The 22,873-nt window shown below is 29.1% G+C and overlaps 1 protein-coding gene across 2 annotated transcripts; it reads left to right on the forward strand.

The window, feature by feature from the left end:
- Window positions 1-15,167: 15,167 nt before the first annotated feature.
- Window positions 15,168-19,581, forward strand: LOC8268756 (serine acetyltransferase 2-like). 2 transcript variants are annotated; one of them, XM_048375143.1, is made up of 10 exons: window positions 15,168-15,579; window positions 16,302-16,499; window positions 16,607-16,666; window positions 16,874-16,969; window positions 17,069-17,093; window positions 17,425-17,519; window positions 18,016-18,182; window positions 18,275-18,348; window positions 19,025-19,084; window positions 19,167-19,581. In XM_048375143.1, exons 1-10 carry the CDS (start codon window positions 15,331-15,333, stop codon window positions 19,205-19,207), a joined length of 1,065 nt encoding a protein of 354 aa, XP_048231100.1. In that variant the 5' UTR covers window positions 15,168-15,330; the 3' UTR covers window positions 19,208-19,581. The 2 variants fall into 2 exon arrangements, with proteins under 2 accessions (XP_048231100.1, XP_048231101.1); XM_048375144.1 differs by having other exon boundaries at window positions 19,170-19,581.
- The last annotated feature ends 3,292 nt before the right edge of the window (window positions 19,582-22,873 follow it).

The raw sequence follows: 22,873 nt of genomic DNA on the forward strand, positions 1-22,873 counted from the left end.
ACATTAAACTTTGATGCCATTTTCTTAATATTTTGATGAGGGTGAATTAATGTAAAGGAGAGGAGCTTGACAAAAGGGATTTTAGTTTAATAATTTATGAAGTCAGAATAATACATATTTAAATATCTAAATTTAATTATTTCAATATTTTACCTTGTTATTTAATTTTTTATTTAACTTGGCAAATGATGCTATCAAGGCTATCCTTTGATTATATGTTAACATTGGGTATTATACTAAATTAATAATTTGACTGTCTTTAACTGCTCCTCACATTATATTGGGTAAAAATCTTTTGCTTCTTATGAGAAACCAGATAGATCATAATTTAATATGGCTATGGTTATATTCACCAAATGCACTGTTATGTAAACATGCTTGCTTTTGCATTTATTATTTGCATGATGCCTAAACTCAAATATAATATTTTTGTTGTGTGTATTATAGGGTGGTGTATCAACTACTTTATCTTTTGGATAAATATCAAATCACATGATAGGGATGAGTTCTTATAATTTTGTATATTTTTTTATTAAAATTATGCAATATTACAATTATGCATATTCAATTTAGATGTAATTCTATACTATTATTTCTTTATAGAATAATTATGATTATGTATTAATTTTAATTTTAATATTTTAGTTTCAATTTGTAATCTTTCAAAAGAAAAAGTAATTATTATAATAATACCAACTAAATATAAATAGATTAATAATATTTAAGATAATTTATAGATTGTAATAAAAATATCAATCAGAAATTAATTTCTAAAATAAAATTAGAGATCAATTTAGCTACCACATGTAATGGTCTCTAACTTTAGCTACCATATTATATAGTCACTAAATGGTCTCTATCTTATCTCCTATAATCTCCCATTATTTCAATTAGTGGCAAGAATGAGATAAATGATGTGGTCGTTATTTAGAGACCACACAATGTGGTAGCTAAGTGGTCTTTTGGTGCCTCCCATGTCAGTCCTACAACAACCAATTGGAGATCAGATAATGACCATATATGCGGTTACAAAATAGAGACCATAAGTTGTGGTCGCTATTTTTAGAGACCACGTGGCTTTGTGGTCACTATTTTTATTAGCAAATAGGGTTTTATATTCGGTGGTTCTTATATCATTGTATTTTTACAGTGATAGCAATTATTTAAGGTAAATTTTTTGGCACGCTCAGCGATGCAGAAAGGACCTCCAAACAATCAAAATAGTGATTTGAAGATAAATTTACTATAATAAAAGAATCTTGTTATTGTATTAATATGAAAAATATTCATGATGCTAAATAAAGAAACATATACATTATTTTATCTCTTAAGTTAACATACATAAATAAATAAAAAGACCGAATGTGAAGAGGAGATTTGACAGATAAATTCATCGAAATGGTTCTTACTAATTATTTAGCTAAATCATATTAATTTAGTCATTTAATTCATTTTAATTAATTCATATCTAATATTAAATTAGGATAATACTTCACTTAAAAAAGTAAATTTTTTAGTTGTGCTCTACCTCAAACTCTATTTTGGAATATAATTTAATACAATTTTCACTTCTTATATGAATTGTCAATTATACTTTCTACTAAATTATAATAATTATATGGATTTAACTTAATATTAGTTAAATTATATATGTATATATATATATTTGAAATAAAAATTAAATTTAAATTTTATGAATAAAAAATATATGTAACTAAAATAAGGAATAAATACTAATTAGCCCTAAAGTTTGCCCTATTACAATATCGCTGACATTTCAAAAATATTATTAAAATCCCCTTTCATTTTACTATATTATTGTAAAAGTTCCTCCCATTATATATTATGTCGCTCAACTATTAGTTTTGATATAAAAAGACAAGAACACTCTCATCTCTCTTTTCATTTTTCTTTTTTCTCTCATTTTCTTTCACTCTCTCAACCACCAAACACTTTCTTTCAAAATAAAAGAACTTCCATAAATGAACAAGCTAATCACACCATTGTCTTTTTCTTTGAAAATATAACAAAGCTTTTATAAATAAAACCTTCTTTCAACCTTTTTTAAATAAAAAAAAATAAAAGAAGAAAAAAGACTGACAAAAGAATCCCATCCATCAACGCCATCATCTCCATCAACAATTCAAACATCTACTTCTACCATCGGAAGATCATTGCCTCCACAGTAACAGTCAATTTTGTTTACTTTTCTTGTACACAAAAAGTGTAAACAAAACACCATTTGGTATGTTAGAAAAAGAAAAAAGAAAAAAACAAGTGCTAAGATTGTCTTGATCTCTTAAATGGCGGAATGGGTGGTAGACCGGTTTGTTCTTAATTAACACTTGATGATGGCTTCAATGGTAGAGAGATGTTCTAGAACGAACTCTTCAGGATGGAGGCCGGTGCTGCAATAATTGTTGGTATATAAGCAGACAACGGTGGGGAAGAAGAAGAAAGGATTGTTAATGTTGGTGATGGATAGTAACGTTTATAGGTGGAGAAAAAAGAGATTATTAATATTAGTGTTGGGTTGTTGTTTTTCTAATAAATGAAAAATAAAGAGATGTGGTTGTTTGGTTTGTCTAGGAGGCTGAAGTGCAATATAAATGAAATCTTACTTTGATGGGAGAGTGTTTTTATAATTTCGAAGACAACGGTGGTCTTAATAGGTTATTGATTCGGTATCGTATGAGACTGATGTCATAAATATTTTACTTATAATAATAAGTAAAACATGTAATAAAATAAGAGCTTTTTTTTTTTGTAAATGTTAAACTTGCACGAGTAAATTTTATTTATGTCTAATATCATTTAAAGTCACTAAAATTCTAAATTTGATAAATTACAAAGTGTTTTTCTTTTTATTTAAATAGATTTCTGTTCAATTTATAAATATTAGATATTTTAATCAATTTAAATCTATTAGCAGGTTTATTTTTATTTTGTTATCTGTTTCTAAGTAATAATGAAAGATTAAATATGATACCGATATCATGTGACATCAAATAATGATATGTGGTAGTTATGATGGACGATGGTGGCAGTATTTTTAAAGAAAATAGTTTCTAGAAAAAGAGAAATTAATGACGGGACGATGAGGACATAGTTGGAATTTCAGTTGAATTAAATGGATTACTAACAGAAAATGCTTTTAGTATGATATAATAAAGAAAAAGGATTTTAATATATTTTTCAAATATCAGGGAATAGAAGTTTAATAGAGCAAACTTCAGGTACTTTTGGGCATACTGCTTCTTCATGTTTTGAGAAATCTGCTCCATTAGTTGGTATCTATTTAATCTCCACTTTTCCAAATTTCTTTGGCAAAAAATTGCACAAAATTGTACTTTTTATATTTAAGATCACATTTCAAAAGGAAGGAATTCCGTTAGATTTGGTTCTTCAATTTAAATTGATTAAGAATCAATTTTAAATGTAATCAGTAAACCATCTATATTTGTAGAATTACCAAATTTAAATTCAACAAATTTTAGTAATTCCATAAAATACTTAAATAAATTCTAAGAACTATCATTTGAGATACGATTTTTAAAAAAAGAACATTAATGTATTGGGCTATTGTATACAAATTCAGCCACTGGGCCTTTGAAGAAACAAGGACAAAGGCAGCGAAATACTTGGTCCAAGATCAGCCTTCGTTCAAAGACAAAAATAAATGGATTAATTACTATATTTCCTGCCTTTTTGGCTTACTATGGAGGTGTTTGTTATGGTTTTTGTTTTATGTTTTTTATTTATTTTTAAATAAAAATAAATTATATTAGTAAGATTTTTGAGCTTAAAACTAAAAGAAATGAAATTAGAGTTAACCCAAATTACTTATTTATTTTTATAAATTTATGTTTGGGGCAAATGAATAAGCACCCACTTGTGCATTTAGAAATTATAAATAGGTAATCGTTAACAGAGGGACTGAAACAAAAGAAGTCACCATCTGTACCTCCTTCTCAGTTCTGAATTATTGTCTATGAAATTTACACTTTTTAAAGTACAGATTTGTACTTGCTTTCAGACATTATCAAAATGAATCGATTTCAGAAGGCAGCGTGGCTTCGATTGTTACCAATTAATTTTCACTGCCTCATCTCCTAGTGCAATATAGTAACATATCGGAATGCTATATGAATGTAATTCAGGATCCATCCCCACCTGAAATGTCAAAGTTACAGAAAGCATTTTAGCAGGGTTTTCAGGTTCATCTGCTGCCATCGCCTTGGAGACTTCTCACTATAAAAAAAATTAGTGAAATTTTCGGCGAATTTTATAACTTTAGTGACAGAAATCTTATTTTTCACTAATATTGGAATCAAAATCCCACATTGTTAAGAAATAACAAAATTAAAGGGCATATAATTGTGGTTTGTTGGAGTGAACTAAAATCAAATTAGCTTAGGTTATTTTGGTGGAGGTGATAAAGTTAATTATAATTTGATTCGATAAAGCTCATTTTATTTGAACTAATTACAATTTGATTTACATTAACGTTCTTCCAAATAGGACCTTTCTTTAGTGGTTGTTGAACTGGCTAGCAGGCAACAGAAAGCTATTGGCAACCAGTGCCCTCATCATCCAACTTTCCTAGAGACTCTTTTTAGAAAAAAAAAAAAAAAAAAAAAAAAAAAGAGAAAATACAAGCAACTGACTGTTAAATACAACCCAAAAATGGGCCAAGAAATCAGCGAAACAACAGAACTAGTTACAAAATTTGTAATTTATCTCCTATTGCCATTATGTGAGTTCACCTTAGAGCTTTTGAACAAATGGAATCAATTATATTCCAGTAGATGATTTATATATTAGTGAAATTAAAACTTCAATTTTTAAATTAGTATTTTATCATCTATAAAAACTTTTATTCGATATATTTTATATTAATCAAATTAAAATATATTTTATATTAATTAAATTGGCTCTAAATATATATATAAAAAAAAATTATGAACTTCAAGATTGATTGAGTGCACCAATATTAGAATTCCCCTCATCCAGTTCTGAAGAGAAGACATGCATCAGCATACTTATCTTTAGCATATTAAATGTAGGAACTTTACACATCATTAGAGCTTTGTATACATTAGTCCCTCTGTAATTATGCACATAACAAAAAATAAAAATAAACATTTTTTACTGTTTTAAATTAATCTATCTATTTATATATTTGTTATTTTAATCAGGTTGATTTAATTTAACAGAAACATAAATAAATAGTTATACGTATATGTGCTTGTCATTGAATTCTTTTTTAAGTTTTTTAATTTTAGAAAATTTGAAGAAATAGTAAAGAAATTTGTTTGAGGGACTTCCCATAACCCATATGTAAAGAAAAACCTGCACCTGATTATTACAAATGAACGTGATTCTTGGATTATTGGGTTGAGGTTGACAATCCAATCCACTACAAGGTATTTATAATCAACAAGTCAAATGAGATTTTTCCAGATGGAAGGAAGCAGGAGGTAACATGAAAGGGAAAACGATGTGTCCTAATGTCTCTCTGATCAAATAATGATATATATATATATATATATATATATATATATATGTATATTAGTTGGAGCATGCATGCATTCTCACTCTCGCTTGTGGTGATTTCAAATTTTCCATTTTTCTTTGGCTTAGTGATGATTGCGTAAAACATGTGGTGAGCTCCACTCTTATGTTTGAACTTAATTCTCATCCACTAATCAAGCAATTACCGTGTTTCCCATTCAGTACTAAGGCCAAGAAGTCCATTATCATTTATCTCCTATTGCCATTATGTGAAACGATTGGCTTATACAAAGGAAGAGGAGATGACATACATATTTCAGAATCTATATTTGCCGCCATTCAAGTCGTAATCTTTGATTCTATACCATAAAAAAGCAGTAAAAGAACGATTAAATTTAGCAGCAGATTTGGTAGCTTTAGCGACGTAAAAAATGTCCATCATCAAAAACTAGTTTTTATAGACATATTGCTCTAATTAGGACTTCTTTCTCTAGTTGTTGGCAACGGCTAGCAATCAACAGTCAGAAATTGCCAGTCAGAGAAATTCAAATGACTTCAGTTGAGGTTCAAACCCGTTCTGAAAATGATTGTAAAGGCACACCCAACTGATCAATTTAAGTATAATTTGTTATATCAAATATTTGGAATATAATTTCCCGTCTTCTCTCTTTTTGCCTCATAATATAAATAATTTTATAGTTCTATATATTTCAAATTTGAGTCTTCAAGTATTGAGTTCCCTATGAACAGATTATCTTCAACTTGTAGTAAAATCAAGTAAGAACTTGGATGTCGGACAAATCTGAATTGTCATCCACGAAGAAAATACTCCCCAGAAAAAAGGTCGTATTGCTGAGGAAATTTTCATCAGCAGCAATAGAATTGAATTAAATAAAAGCTTGGATACAAGACAACTTTGAATTCAGTCCTACGAAGAAAATAGCTCGTATTGCTGAGGAAATTGACATCAGCATCACTGAATATAGGACAAACTTTCCAGGTTTTCTCCCTGGAATGCTAAGGGAATTTGCATCAGCAGCATGGTATTACCACATTGTTCTTTCTTCTGATGTTAGTACATAGTTTCAGATTGCTACTCTTATAATGGAACTACGTGAATTTTGGTCCATTCAAATGGGTTACGCAGGCACTTGGAACCGTATAAATTCTGAGTTCAAGTTCACCCTTTACAATGAATTTTTTTCTTTTTAGGAAAAATCAGAAGATAATGTCAGTCGCATAAATCAAGACAAATGATCACAGGGGCTAGCTACGTTAGACAACAAACAAACCGACCAACTGGCTCTGATTCTGAAACACTGCGAGCCAAAGAAGCAACCGCATGGGTCCCAAAATTATCATGAATGTATAATATTAATAAAATGCAGACTGCTAACCAGGTAATGCAAGAGCAGGGGCAGACTCATGAAGGAGCCATTCAAATTTTCACAATTTTTCTTTTTATATATATTGGTAAAGAAACTCATGTTTATCAATGTGATGTTAGTCTAATTGTAGACTGATTAAATTTTAACGTTTAGGGTTTTCTGGGCAAATGTCATGAGTTTGAATTCTTAAGAGTCATATTGATGGAGAAAATCTTACCGCTTACGACAACTTAGCCGAATAGACATACATGGACAAAAACTAAAGAAAAAATCTCAATTTTACTTTTATATTATTGAAGTTCCGTAATCATTAGTCTATTATCATTCTTTGATATCAGATTATGATTGTTCATATATATGAAATAGAGAAGAGCAGTCCCAAAAACTGATCCAGGATTAAAATTTTACTACATATTTGAATACCATTAATTTCATCATTAGCCTCGAGAAATTCTGCTGAAAAACCTGCAAATAGTCTGCACCTCCAAAATACAATTGCCATGCATGCAGCTCCGGAGGTACAACTCAGACGTGTGTTTGCATGGTTACCTGGTACCAGAGTGGCCTTCTTGTAGTTAGTAAGCATTTCTAAGGCCCACTTGACCTGATTATGCACTTAAATTTCTAATCTTTCCACCATGAAAAGCACAGATCCACGAGCATTCCACTTGGCCGAAATATAATTAGAATAATAAAAGATTCAACGCCTGCCACCTGCCCTTTATCACTGATTTCAGCAAGCAGACCCCACATAGGAATTTGTAGCGAAATTGCCTCGAATATCTTCAGATCCAGCTTCCGCCCAAAACTGACCATTGCCCTGGTGGACAACTCAAAACATATTGAGAAAAAGAACATTCATTTATATGTTTTGGAATAAGGTTCAAATCGGCTCCTGCAACTTGTTAGTGAAGTCTAAACCGCCTTTTTTGATCTTTTAGAGGCATTTTAGCCCAAAACTTAATAAATATAGATCATTTCAATCCTTTTTTAGAAAGTGAATTACACATGCTTTATTGATTAATAAGAACACTTATTAAATAAAACAAACAAAAAAACAATAAATAAAGAAAAAAATCAAACCCAACCAAATGAAAGTATTCTAAAAAGAATCATCAGCTTTCTCATTTTTTATTTCTTTCTATCAGGTTCCTAGAAACAAACAAAATTCTATCCACCCCAAAAAAAATCAAACCCTATATAAACTAAATTCACCCTAGAAACAAAACAAAAAATCAAAATTTTCATAAATATCAAACCCAATCGACAGTATTCAATTGATGGCGGCGACTGTAAACGATGATGGCTGAGACGACAATAATTGAGGCAGCGACAGTGGGCAATGACGATTGAGACATTGATGGTTAAGGCAGTGACAACGACGATGATGGCTAAGGTAGCGACAGTGGGCAATGACAACAGTGGACGATGACGACGGTTGTGGCGGCGACACTGGGCGATGATGACAACAAGTCGATCATTGTTGTTGTTACCGGTTGTCAATGCTAATGCTGGAGAGGAATTTATCTTAGTTAAATTATGAATACTCTTATAAATTTAATTATATTTATCTTTGAGAAATTAGCTAAATTAGATGTTAAATAATTTTTGTTATTATTTAGTATTTTAAATTATGAAGAAGATGTAAATAGCCTATTCACGCACTTAATCTCGTTATTGGTGTTTACGCGCACGAGAAAAGGTAAAATGGACTTAAAATAACAAATATTGGACTAAAATGACCCAAAAGAATCAAGAAGGCTTTATTTAATCATGGCCTCAAAGTTCATTAGCATATTTCAACCTTGGTCCTATGTGTTTCAAAAGCCACCTCTTAAAATACAAAAAGATAAAGCTAAAAAAAATTGAAGAACTTTTACCCACCACGGAAGTTGGATAGTATAATAAGCTTTTATATTCATTAGCATGCATTAGAATCACAATGCATTGGCACATAAAACAACTTGGTTAAGTAGATATATAATAATAAAATTAAATAACACCAAGGAATCATAGGGTGTTAATATCTTCTTCCCTACATGTGACCGACCCTGAATCCTTTTATTTTATTTTGATAAGGCATTCTATTTTATTCATATGTGACCAATCACACCAAACGATTGATGGTGACTCCCGTCCAAGTCCAATATATATTTTATGATAATTACTTTCATCTTATATATAATTTTATTATTTTATAGCCAAATTTTAAGAATTTTCCTACTCGCCATTTCCACATCATGTTTGGATTTTTCCATATGCGACAGATGAAAAATGTAGAATAATTTATGTGCAGCCTTCGACCCTCAAACATAATTATTAAAAATCTCTATTTACATTTGGTATATACATCACCGTAATTCTATAATATTTTTTTTAATATTTAAATATTTATTACACACACTAATATATATATGTATAAATAATTAAATAATACAGCTAAATACATATCTATTTTCTAAAAACTTTACTGATAAATTAATTGCACACTTAAACTTCAACTTTAAACTATCTATCTTCTGAACTTAATATTTTTCCATTATATTTAAACACTTCTTTCCTAATTAAATCATCATTTAGACTTATCATAAAATTGATTTTTTTTAATTAGAATGGGAAATTGCCTCAAGCGGGGCATGTAGAAATTTTTTTGAGTTTTGTTTGGCTATGATTCTTTCTATTGTTTCAAGTTTAGTCAACTCGAATAGTATAGGGGACCAAGGAATTTCCACCATGCTAAACAATATGACCCAAAAAAAATCATCCAAGGCACTTATCTACATTAATTGTCCTTGAAATGCACTAATTACTCAATAATAGGGGACTGAGGGATTTTCATTTGAATTGGAAAAGGAGGTCATTACTCAAAGCTCTCAACAAAGGGAGTCCAACCATACCACTATCATCGTTTGAGTTTTCACACATGAAGATTTGACTCCGGTGAGTAGCGTTCTCCTTTCTCCAGCAATGGCATCAGTTGTACTCCTCTAATCAAACGTTTCAAAGGTCAGAGAGTCGACTAGTATCAATGGATTGGCCTGAACATTGATGGTTTGACCGGAATTGACACAATAGTTGCACGTCCTCTTTCTCTCTCTTCAAAACTTGTTTTCAGTGGGAGAATGAACAATTCTGGTTACACAAGAGTTTTTGAGGTCGAGGACGACTTGTACTTCCAAAATGGCAATGATCGACAATCATCTAAGCTTGACAGTGAGGGAAAACGAGAGAGTGAGAATGGAGGAGAGTGATACCCTAAAAGAAGCAATTCTTTAATTAAAACCTTATTTTGGTGACTTATGATTGTTTTAACTAATTTCAACATTTAAAAAGTTTAAGGATTTCAATTGTGGAATGGTATTAATTACACATTTCATCCAAAATACATATACACACAAATTTATATGGATATACATGTATGCATAAATAAGATTATGTAATGAAAAGAAAAACAACCATGGCAAACAATAAAATAATAAAAAATAAAAATAATTATGAAATACTAATAATAATAAAGAAATTATAGGTATTACATTAATATTATTAGTACCCAAATCTTTCATGAGGTAACCTTTTAGTTTTAATCTCAAACATTTTTCTTCTGAAATGAAATTTATGATAATAGATATTAAATAGTTTTCATACATTATATCATTGCATATTTACTTTATAATTTATAATATTTTATTTTATGAATATTATTCTCTCAAAATATTAGTTTAAAGTATTTATATTTATTTTTATTATTTTGCATTGATAATTAGTATTTAAAATAAGTAGCCTTATAATTTTTTTAAAAATCGATTTCATGGTGAACTTATTCTTACTATAAAAAAGATTAATTCACTTGCAAGCACTAATTTAAACACGTTAGTATATAATTAAAGAGTAATTACTATAAAAAAGATTAGTGCACTTCCGAGTATTAACTTAGAAATATTGTTATTAAAGGGTAATTAATGCAAGTGTTCCTTTTTCTCATGTCCCCCATATTCAATGGTTAATGCTGCATTAGGTGACCGAGTATGGCTATTCTCAGTGCCTTTATTTTTATTTTTATTGTGCCATTGACCCAATTTGCACCAAAAACTAGCAATTCTTTTTTTGTCATTGTCCACATTCTTTGGGAAAGACACTAAAGATGTAAAGTTATAAACTAGAGACAAAGATGGAAGAGAATGAGTGAGTGAGGGCACTAGACTACTTATTATAATCAAATTGACATGGCATTATTTCAAGTACAATGATTCTGATACAAAAGTAATTGAGAATGTCTCTAGACGCATACATGGCCTCTATACACTAAAACACCAATCTCTTTGCCCTTTAATTCTAGCAGAAAGGCATACAAGTCTGCAATTTATAATATATGGCAGCCTCCACGTGCATACATATTGACATCTGTAGTTCTCATCCATCGCTACTAATCTAACAAGACCTCCACTTTTAATAAATTAAGTGTACGATCAAAAGAAATATATATTAGGAAAAGATTTTAAATATAACAAGTTTAACATAAAGGATAAATTTCTCTATTAGACTAAACTTTTACATCTACTGTTCAATTAGTATTAATACTTTGATATTTGTTTTTCATTAGTATTTTTTTATTTAATTTAAAATATATATCATTATTTCAATTTATTTATGCCGATAAAGTGATTAAAAATTAATTATTTTTAATTAATTTATCACATCAATAATGTGAACTCACTAGTGATATCTATTCTTTTTTATCTTTTTTGAATTATACACATTTAGATATACACCCTTTATATTTGATACGATAAATTATTAGTGAGTGGGTATATATGATATGGTGAATTAGTTAAAAATATTCAGTTTTTAATAGCCACATCAGTAAATTATAAATGTCCTGAAATAAAATAAAAAGATCAAAATATTAAAATATTAATACCAATTGAATACCGATGTCGACTATTAAAAAGATAAGTAATCAACGAAAAAGGACTTAGTTATAACAAGTCTTTCAAGTGTTAAGTTGTAAGAGGGCTTAAGAAAAAGGATGTATCTATTGCCTAAAGAAATAATCCTTTTATCATTTGTTAAACAGCCCAAACAATAAAAACTAATCAAAACATGAATTGCATAATATGTTGAAAAGAACATAGGAACAGAGTGAAGACATAGGGACCCCATGAATCTCATCAAATTTATACCTAAGACGCAATTTTATGTAGTAATGCAAGTTTGAAATCAACAACGACCGTTCAATTCCTTTCAACGGTCAAAGCCCTCTCTTTAATTTGCTACCAAATAAAGACAGTTGAAATTCAAACCCGAATCAAGAATCCAGCAGGCTCCTTATTTAGTGTCACGATGGCAATCATAACACCGGTATTATCATCAATTCTAACTATTAAATTTATTTTAAAAAAAAAATATTAACCATTAAACTTTATTTATTCAAACAATTTTTAAACTGCTGAAAAAGTTTTCATATGCTTTTAAAATATTAATAAATTAATATAAAATATTAATTTTGAGAGAATATTTATTTTTTAGATATTATTATTAATAAAATTTAATATTTACCTTTTAAAATATTATTAATAAATAAAATTAATATAAATTAATTATAGAATTAATGAACAATTTTTTCACCAACTTCATTCGATTTTCTTATTTTGAAAGTTGACTAACGTATTCTTAGTTTAGAATCTTTTTCTCATGTCTTATATTACCCAAAGTTTACTTCCACTTTATCAAATACTTTAAATAAATTATTTATTATATTTTTTATGTATATTTAATAAATTGATATGATATATATTTAATAAAAATTAATATTAAAATATATTAACTATTTATTATCTCATTATCATTAAATATTACCATTTTGACTTTAAATTAACGTAATCACTATAGGCATACAAATTTTCTGCAAATAATTAAGAACATATTACCCTTATGCAAATACAAATATGCAAAAGTACATTAAATTTAACTTTGAATTATATTTTAGAATTTAATGTTAAAATATAATAATAACTATATTTTTTTTAAAAATATATTATTCGTTAACCATCAATCTTTGATCATAAATTATTAGTAAAGACTAAATTATATAAGACCCAGAATAATAATATTGAATCAAATTATTTAAAGACTTCAAATTTAATAAAATAGGTCATATATTCTCTTACTTGATTCTAACTCATATTTGTGTTAAACTAGTCTTATATCTTAAAATTAAATATGAAAATAAATTATTTAAAATTTTGATATTTAGTAAAAGGAATGATTTATTTAAAATTATATATACTAACAACAAATAGATGATAAGTGATTTAGTTAAATTTATTAAAAATATTCATATTTATATTTTTTTCTTGTAAGAATTTATGCACATACTAAGCTTTTGAATAGGAATAAGTAATATTCAAATAATTATTTATCTTGTAAACTCAAAAATAGTTAATAAAAAAACACCAGAATAATAATAGGACATAGATAAGATTTTAAACTATTAAAATTTAGTGCTAAAATTATATTAGATAATAATTTTAGAAAAATGATTGTTATTCATTGAGTGAGCGTGATATTAAATTTTATGTAAATATTTTGATTTATTTGAAATATTAGATAAAATTAAGAAATTTTATTAGTGGTATATCTGCTAGCAAAATTAAAAGAGAAATATTAAAGAAGAAATTTGGTTTTGCAACATGACTTTTTATGGGCTGTAAATTGACAAAAATTAGTTGGATTTTTTTAGATAAATTAATAATAAAATCAAAAGAACAAAAAATTAGTAAAGATCAAATACTTGTATGTTTTAACAAAATTAAATAAAAATATTTAAATATTTAAATATAGTTTAGATTAAATAAATAAGTTCTATATATTTTATCCATATTTTTAATTACATGTTAACATGTTTGACCCATTATTGAAAGTAATATTATTGTGATACTGATATTATGAGGCATAAAGTCAATTGCCAAAAGTAGCATATCAAAACTTATGTAAACACAATAATAAATAAGTTATACTATATATAATTAATTTAGTATATAAATAAATACGGAGGACAGTTAAAGATTTTATTAAAAACTGTTGATTATAAAGGTTAAATCATAAATATTGAAGTTTTTTAAGTGTTAAATCTAATTTATTTGTTTGATAATTAATATTACTAAAAATCATTAATATTATTAATTCAACATATTTAATACTCTAATTTTAATTTCTAAGTTGTAACCATTAAATATTTTGATTTAATAGTGTGAATTTTAATTCATTAATCAAATTTTCTGTCATAGGAAAGGAAAAATAGAACTGGAGACTTCTATTCGAATTATATAAAAGTTTCTCACTGAATTAGAGACTTAATAGTTCCATTAGTCGAATTTACTTAAGCAAGTGATTGCAGTATGAAAGAGTTTTAGAGTTTATATTATAAAATTTAGTTTAGGATAATATTAAAGGGATAAAAGCCACCCTACTAAATGTATTAAGAATTCAATAGTGTAGCATGTTGAATAGCAATTCTAAGTTAAATGTAAATAAATTCAAACTGAGCTAATGAAAATAAATTAAAATATAAATATAAATTTAAAATTAAAATTAATCGGTGCCTCAAATTAATATATAAAGATAAAAAAAGATGATTTTAAAAATATATTATTGGAATTCAAGCCCATCAAATATGAAAATACCTCTTCTCTAATAATAAAGATTGATATTTAGAAATAAAATAACATATTAAATAGTCATGAATTTGACTATGATGAATAAAGGGTTATCAATAGGTAAGCCATACATAAAAGGTGACATAATGACATCTATTTTTCATCACCTTTTTTTGTTTATTAGTTATTATTATTATTATTATTATTTATCCATATTCCCTGCCTCTATTTTGATAGATGTAAGCAACGAAATTATACAATAAAAAAATAATATTTCTATATTAATCATAAAAATAATAATAATTTATCATAAATTATAAAATAAAACTAACTTTATTTATATATGTTGTAAATAATAATATTTTACTAATATCAAAAAATAGCAGCGAGAATTAAATTTAATTTTAATTTAATAAGATTTGAGTTTAATGCTCACTTTTAAAATAATTTTATTTTGTTATTAAATTAAAGTACCTGATAAATCTTTTTGAATGAAAATATTAGAGCAGGCCTAATTATTATTATTATTATTATTATTATTTTATACGCCTTTTATTTTCTCTTTCTTCATTCTTTTCCCAAACTATAAAAGAACCAGCGGAACCTGGCTGCTGCTGCTTCTTTTGTTACTGCTAAAAGACCCACAACGAAACGACCACCTGTCTTTCTCGCTCTCTGTTCTTTTCTTTTTCTGTCTTTCCCCATCAGTTTCATGATAAAACATATCATCATCACCCTTTTCTTTCGTTTCAGTAAATCCTTGCTTTGCTCTCATGGCTTGTTTAAGCGATGAGCATTGTATTTCTTCTTCTTTTCCTGAAATTCTCTCTGCACGATTATCTTTCAATAATGATGAACAAGAAAATGGAGAAGCTCAAACCAATTTTACACCATCTTTCCCTTTTGATAAAGTGTTTCCTGTTTATGCAATGGGACTCTCAAAGTCTGAGCCTGTTGTTTTTTCTTCTGCTGATTCTAGTGACCCAATTTGGGATGAAGTGAGAGAAGAAGCTAAGTTGGAGGTACCCGCTTTGTTATTTAGAAAAAAGATTGAATCTCTTTTGTTGGGTTAGTGATGTTTTGACTCTGAAAATACTTGTTTGCTGTGAAGTGAAGGTTATTAATGCTTTATTTATGTGAAATTCTTGCATGGCTTTATGCATATGCTTGTTATGACTAATGATTTCTAACTATGCTGATTAACTTACTTTTCAATTTATTAAGATTGACTTTTTTCTTTTTTCTCCTGGAAATTGGTTTAGTTTAAATAAGCTGAAAAGGATGTTGTCTAACCAATCATTTCTACCAACACTAAAAGTCTAAAACTCTTAAGGGAATTGTTTGTCTAAACTTGAAGCAAGGATGATATGGTTTATATCGAGGGAAGGAAAATGAGAGTATATCAAGTGTTGCCAAAAATATTTGAGAAGCCATTTTGCTCACTTTCAGTAAATTGTTTTGTGTTTCAATCAGTATTTGCATTGTTTTTTAATCAAACAGTGCCTCGATTTATGATTTGATGATAAATGATTTTTGTGATTATTTTGGAGAAATTGGAGGGTTTTCTAGCTATAATTGCTACTGATTATGTTGGATGAATATGTGAAATGGAGAAGAGGGAATTAGTGACAACTTGTAAAGTATTTTGCATGGAGCTTCTTGTATGCAGTTTGTTCACTGTAAAAAGTATTTTGAATTTTTTTCAATGAAGTTTTTTGTCTGTGATTGTCATATGATATTGCAGGCTGAAAAAGAACCAATTCTTAGTAGCTTCTTGTATGCCAGCATCTTGTCACATGATTGCTTAGAACAGGCGCTGGCTTTTGTTCTTGCAAATAGGCTTCAGAATCCAACTCTCTTGGCCACTCAACTGTTTGATACAATTTCTTGTGTAATAATGCACAATAGAAGCATTCAACGATCAATTCGCTTAGATGCGCAGGTAACCTTTTCCGTGTTAATATGTTTGCTTTTACAGGGCGGGGGTTGAGATTTTATTGATGACAATGGTGAATTTGATCTTACTTGTGATATTTCTTCCTTTCTTAGGCATTTAAAGATCGGGATCCTGCTTGTTTATCATATTGTTCTGCATTATTATATCTTAAGGTACTTTCTTTTGACCTCACAGGGATTGTTAATCGCCCTGAGATACTTTTATACTGTGCCTTTTTGTTCTTCTGTGACTTTGTTTTCAGGTAGGGGATGCTTGCCTAGGTGCTAGAAAATGCTAGCTTATGTGTTTGTATGCAGAAAAGTGTCGGAACTTAAATGAATAATGTGCTCATCACTTGACAAGTTACTTTGCTTTCACAGGGTTATCATTCTTTGCAATCCTATCGAGTGGCTCATGTTTTGTGGAACCAAGGACGAAAACTATTGGCCTCAGCACTACAAAGTCGAATCAGCGAGGTAGTTTAATACTTTATTGATCTGCTATCATTAAATTTTTTTTGGTTTCTAGTTTTCTTTTATCTCCTTGTAATATTTCTTTTCTTTTTCTTTTTTCAGGTTTTTGGAGTTGACATACACCCAGGTATATAATTTTTTTCTTCTTTGTTTTATGCCATTCTTATATATCATGTCATTCAGTCCTGTTGAGATCAGAATTTCATCCTTTAAGCGTAAGAAGGATCCATATTTTGTAATTGATTGTAGAAGGTAGCTACATGTCATTGTAGGCAATATATTAATGTTGATATCACTAAGCAATGTTTTCTGATCAAGTAAAAGAAAAAGATAGAAGTTGATATTGAGCAATTTATCCTTGAATGATGCCTTTTGACTCTGTATTTGTACCAAACAATGGAGAATTACCTCTTGCTATTATGTAAACCTATCCTTTACCATTTTCATTCATGCTGCAGCTGCCAAAATTGGAGAAGGGATACTATTGGATCATGGAACTGGTGTGGTAATAGGTGAAACTGCTGTGGTGGGAAATAGAGTGTCATTGATGCATGTAAGCCACGCTGCATTCTCCCCCTTTGCAATTATTTAATGTCCTGGTTTATTTCCTTAATTTCGACCCTAATGCTTTATAAAGTTGGTTACAGCCTTAGGGGTCCTTTTCTTTTTCATTTCTTATCTATTCTTCTTCCTCATTTTCACTTGTAGAATTTCTCTTTTTCCATTCTTGATTGGGTTGGTGTAAATACTTTATGGGGACATATCAGAAATTTTAATTGCTACAACTTTCTTTTTAGTTTTTGGCCCATCATAAGGCCTTTACTCTGAACAGTGTCAAAACTCAAAATCTTAAATAGACAATGGAATTCAATTAACATTGAAATGATACCCTTATATGTGTGTGTTTGTGTGTGTTGTATATATATATGTATGTGTATATATATATATATATATATATATATAATCTGTCCAGGTTTTCAATGGACTAGGGATTGGTCCCAACAGCTTTATTTGAGATTTCATTATACTAACAAGAAAATGATGGGCAGGGTGTTACATTAGGAGGGACTGGGAAAGAAGTAGGCGATCGCCATCCGAAAATAGGTGATGGTGCACTAATTGGAGCATGCGCGACAATACTTGGGAATATACAAATTGGTGAAGGGGCTATGATAGCTGCTGGTTCACTTGTATTGAAGGATGTGGATGCACATAGGTAGCACAATAAGAGCATTAGTGCATCACTTATTTAGTTTCTCACCCTGATCATATCTGGATGATGTGCTCTTTTCTCTCTGTTTTTTGAAGCATGATGGCAGGAACACCAGCAAAGGTGATAGGATATGTAAATGAGAAAGATCCATCCCTCACAATGAAGCATGGTATGTCGTGTATGAGCTCAGACATCACTTTATCCTTTATCTGCATCCGTCCAGCATTTAGCTAACAGTTTCTTTTCTTTTTTTGGGTAACACTGGCTAAAACTTATATGATATAACCTCAGTTTTTCTGTTGGAATGGTTGTATTTTATTTTATAAAGCTGAAGTTGCTACTGTTGCAGAACGTGTTTAACAAGGATATAAATATGATAGGGCTCTGATTACAACATCCTGGTTCTTCTGTAGTAGAAATCTGCTAGCACGACTGTAGGGATCTTATCTGCACTATTGCTGCTGTACTGTATAAGATTAGTTCTCCGTCTCTCCTGCCCTGTTAGAACAGTCTGGTCTGTGACACACAATCTGAAAGGATGCATTCCTAATAGGAAGTTTCTAGCCCTCAAAGAGTGAGAAAAGTGACTAATAGCCAGACAGCTGTTACTATGAATCACAGAAAAGAGGACATTAAGTTGAGGAAGTGATAGTTGTTGTCCTCCTGGTAGTTGCAGTGATGGAAGTAAACGATTTTTCTCTTACCGTTCTGATTCTCAACATCTCTCTTCTTCTATTAATTGAACTATCTATACGCTGAATGTTCCTGAACATGCATTTAAATTTGACCTTTAAATACGATGACAGATTTTATAATCTCATTGTGCACAAATTTGGAATGTGCAGATGCAACAAAGGGATTCTTCAAACATGTAGCTGTAACTTTTAGAGAGGAGAGATGCAGTGGTAAGTGATACTTTGTATCTCATTTGGCGCCATTAAAAAAAATGAAACAAGCTATACTGAAGCAAATACCAATTTTTTTCAGCAGCTCCAGATCAACCAAAAAATGATGAAGAGCAGCGCTAAGAGACTTGTGTAGGTGTGTAGAGATATCCTCTGCAAATGCAAGTTCTATAGAGGGTGAATAGTGCCTACATACAGCATGTTATTCACAAAATAGCACAAGATAAATTCTTAGTAGTTGTTGTAATAGGTCAACATTTGTAGTTGCCTTCTTGTAATATAGGCTGAGATGCTGAGGCTCTCTTGCTCAATGCTCATTGTTCTAGGTTCATCAATTTTTTTCCTGGAGAACCTGGTTCCCATGTCTTGTTTTAGTATACCCACTTCAAAACAATACATTGAAAAAGGTGAAGCTCTTGCCTCTTTGGAATGGAACAGGATTGGGCAATATTGAATATCCTGTTTTTCCTGAATAATTATATGGCCCTTCTTGATCACTGTTGATGGTTCATGATTTTATATTTTACAGCCTACATGATCACCTTTGGCATAGAACCTCAAATTCAGTAAGCATTCTTCAGAGTAACTATTTAGTTGATAAAGATGGGGTCTTTTCCTCCTTAACTTCATAAAATGTTGCTTGTATGCCCCTAAAGAAAGTCAAAGATGCTATTTTCCGCCGTAGAGAGAGAGAATAAAAGAATTCATAGTCAATCCATTTTTTCTTCATTAAAAGAAGCCCACTCATTTCAGTAACAATCTTAGGCAAAGGAAACTGAAAACCAAACCTTCAATGATTAAACAAAAATGGTAAGACTTGTATGAAGAAATAAAAGAAATGCAACAAAAACCACACACAAAAAAAAAAAAAAAAATCTTGCATATTATAGCACAATGTGTAACAAAAAAAAAAAAAAAAGAAAATGCTAGCAATAGTAAATTGAAGAAGATTGTCTCTTTAACACACAGTAAGTTGACTCAAAAAAGTTACATAAAAACATAGAATGTGATTGAGGAGAAGAAAAAGAAGAATCTAAGAAATGCTTTTAAGAGTTTTCATTTAGAGAGAGAGAGAGAGAGAGAGAGAAAAGTAAAAGCCTTTGATAGTACCAAACATTTTTTTTTTTGTCTCCTCTTCTAACTTAGCAACAGCTCTTTTGAATATTATGATTTTATTTTGTGTGATTTTTCTTTTTTTTTTTAATTTTCTATTTAGTTTGGTGTTTTTTAAATAAAGAAATTATGTTTCTGTCTCTAATGGAGAAGAGGGCATAGATGAGAAAAAAAATAACTTTTTAACTTGAGAGTTTCTTAGCTAGTTTTGGCGTATACACCACAATTAAATAGTAAAGTAGCATGTATGTATGAGTATTTTACACTTTCATATTGAATAATTGATACATTCTTTATCACTTAAAACTAATGAATATGTATCAATCATCTATCGATTTGGTGTATAGGTGGGAACATACACTAAACCTAAACTTTCCTTTTAACTTTTACATTTCAATTATTTTTTGTTATTTTTTATTTTTAACTTAGTCCATAATGGGTGTACTTGTTATTTTACTTACTTAAAATAGAAATTTCCTTTCTATTTCAATGACCATTAACAAAAGTTTGGGTCTTAAATAATAGAAGGGTCTGTATGTATGATTTTTAAGAGAAAAATTTCTTATTAGAAATAATAAAAAGAAAACATGAAGAGCCCAAATGATCCGAGGCAATAGTTGAGGGACCTCCTTGTAACTTTGGCCTTAGAAATAAAATAGGAATGGAATTGGATGTCTAGATCTTAGGAACTGTGTTCTAAAGTTACCGTATTTTATGGTACGGGTAAGAGACTCTATTTGCATTAAGATTGCAGTCGCTAAATCTACTTACTTTATGACTCTCATTTTTAGGATTTTTTATTATTTTATTGTCATTTTTAATTTTGACAAACTGACAAATAAATTTAAATATTTGATTATTTAAAATATAATTTACTTTAAATAAATAAATAATGAGATTAATTACAATAATTTAAGAATAAAAATTAAATCATATTAGATATTATAACGAAAGAATATAATTTAATTGCAACCAAAAAGCTATGCATTACATATAATGCAAAATAATAAATAATAAATAAATGGGTAAGAAAAAACTAGCAAAGAGACTTTATTGTTAACCTAAAGCCTGGGTACCTATCCAACCCTGCACTGCACTCTCTTTAGAATATTCCTCTTTCTGACGATGTGGCCTTCGTGCCCTTTTTCTTTTTCTTCTGTTCATATTTATTCTTCTTTTTTATTCAGTTATAGTTTGTGTTTTATCTAGTGCGCTAGATGGGCATTTTGCTGGTATTTTTATGGATTATTTATGCAGGTTTGTTCTATTCCACCTACTCTCAGCGTTGGTTGTGCAACTTTTGTCCACCTCTCGAGCCTACCGGAGTCCTAAGAGTTCATTGCCCGGCGAATGTGAGTAAGGAAGAAGGAAACCTGTTGCGGTTGTAATGGAAAGGAGCAAGTTCATGTTTTCCTAATCAGCAGTCTTCTCTTCTCTTGTTCCTCCATGACCAGAAGAAGTGCAGTGGTTGGGCTAGCCATGTGCGTCGAACTTTCTATACCAGTTCTACTTGCTTTTGGTGGATGTGCATTATCGTCTCAAGTTTTGCTTTTTCATCGATTAGGTTCAAGTTCTGAGAGTTCTATGGACATTAGTTGCAACAGAAGGTTTGGAATATGTAATCTGGTTTCCCACGTCGATAGAGCTACTGGGTAGGAATTGCAGTCGGACAAGTATTTTTAGATATCCCGTTGTAGGGATTTGAGATTTAATTTTACTGTCAGTCGGCTTCGAATTTAAATACCTGGAATCTATTATTCGAATCTGATTATGTTAAAATTTATTTTATTTTATTATTTAAAATATTATTTTAAATCTTATTAGATTTTATGTTTGAATTGTATTAATATATTAAATATTTAAAATTAATATTTAAATTTGATTAATTTAAATTTTATATTTTATGTCTATATTAGAATCTAATTATTATAAACGGATTCAGTAAACAGATACTTATTTAATTATCTGAATATTTTTATTAATAGATAAGATACTGCTACCTATTTTTATATCTATAAATATATATTTTATAATGATTTAATTTAAATGAGTTTTAATTTAATTCAGATAGTATGCAAGTATTTTTATTCGTATTCGGATAATAAAGATAATTTCTTAAACGGACTTATGACAGGTTTGAGTATATGTATTTTAATATGGTTCGTGTTCAAATATCTTTAAATAGGCGGATACTTTATCCGTTACCATTCCTAGTACCGCGGAAAAAAATGGATAGTTATGGCGACATAGAAATTGTTTAGGGACTATATTGCATTTTCTTTATATTTGTAGGCCATAGGGCCGAGTTAATTTTGGGCTAGTTTTAGGCTGTAAGCCAGAGTTTATGGGCTTAATGGGTTTTGTACTTTTATTATTTCACCGTTTCAGTTTAGGAAATTTTTAGAAAATATCCTAATATAAAAATAAAAAAAACCCATTTTTACAGTATAAGTTTTTTTTTATAAAAAGAAATACTGTTTTCTGATTTTTTTTATTAAATTTACGGTGGGTTATTTTTAAGTTATTTTTCGATTGTTTTACCTAAAAGCAACTAAAATAAAATAAAAAATTAATTAAAACTGTAAATATGAAAAAAAGATTAAACAGACGGTATTTTTATATTTTAATATAGTAAAAATAAAAACATAAAAAATAGCAAATTTAATAAGAAAACAA

The sequence above is a fragment of the Ricinus communis genome, chromosome 5, assembly GCF_019578655.1.
Source record: "Ricinus communis isolate WT05 ecotype wild-type chromosome 5, ASM1957865v1, whole genome shotgun sequence".
Lineage (NCBI taxonomy): Eukaryota > Viridiplantae > Streptophyta > Magnoliopsida > Malpighiales > Euphorbiaceae > Ricinus > Ricinus communis.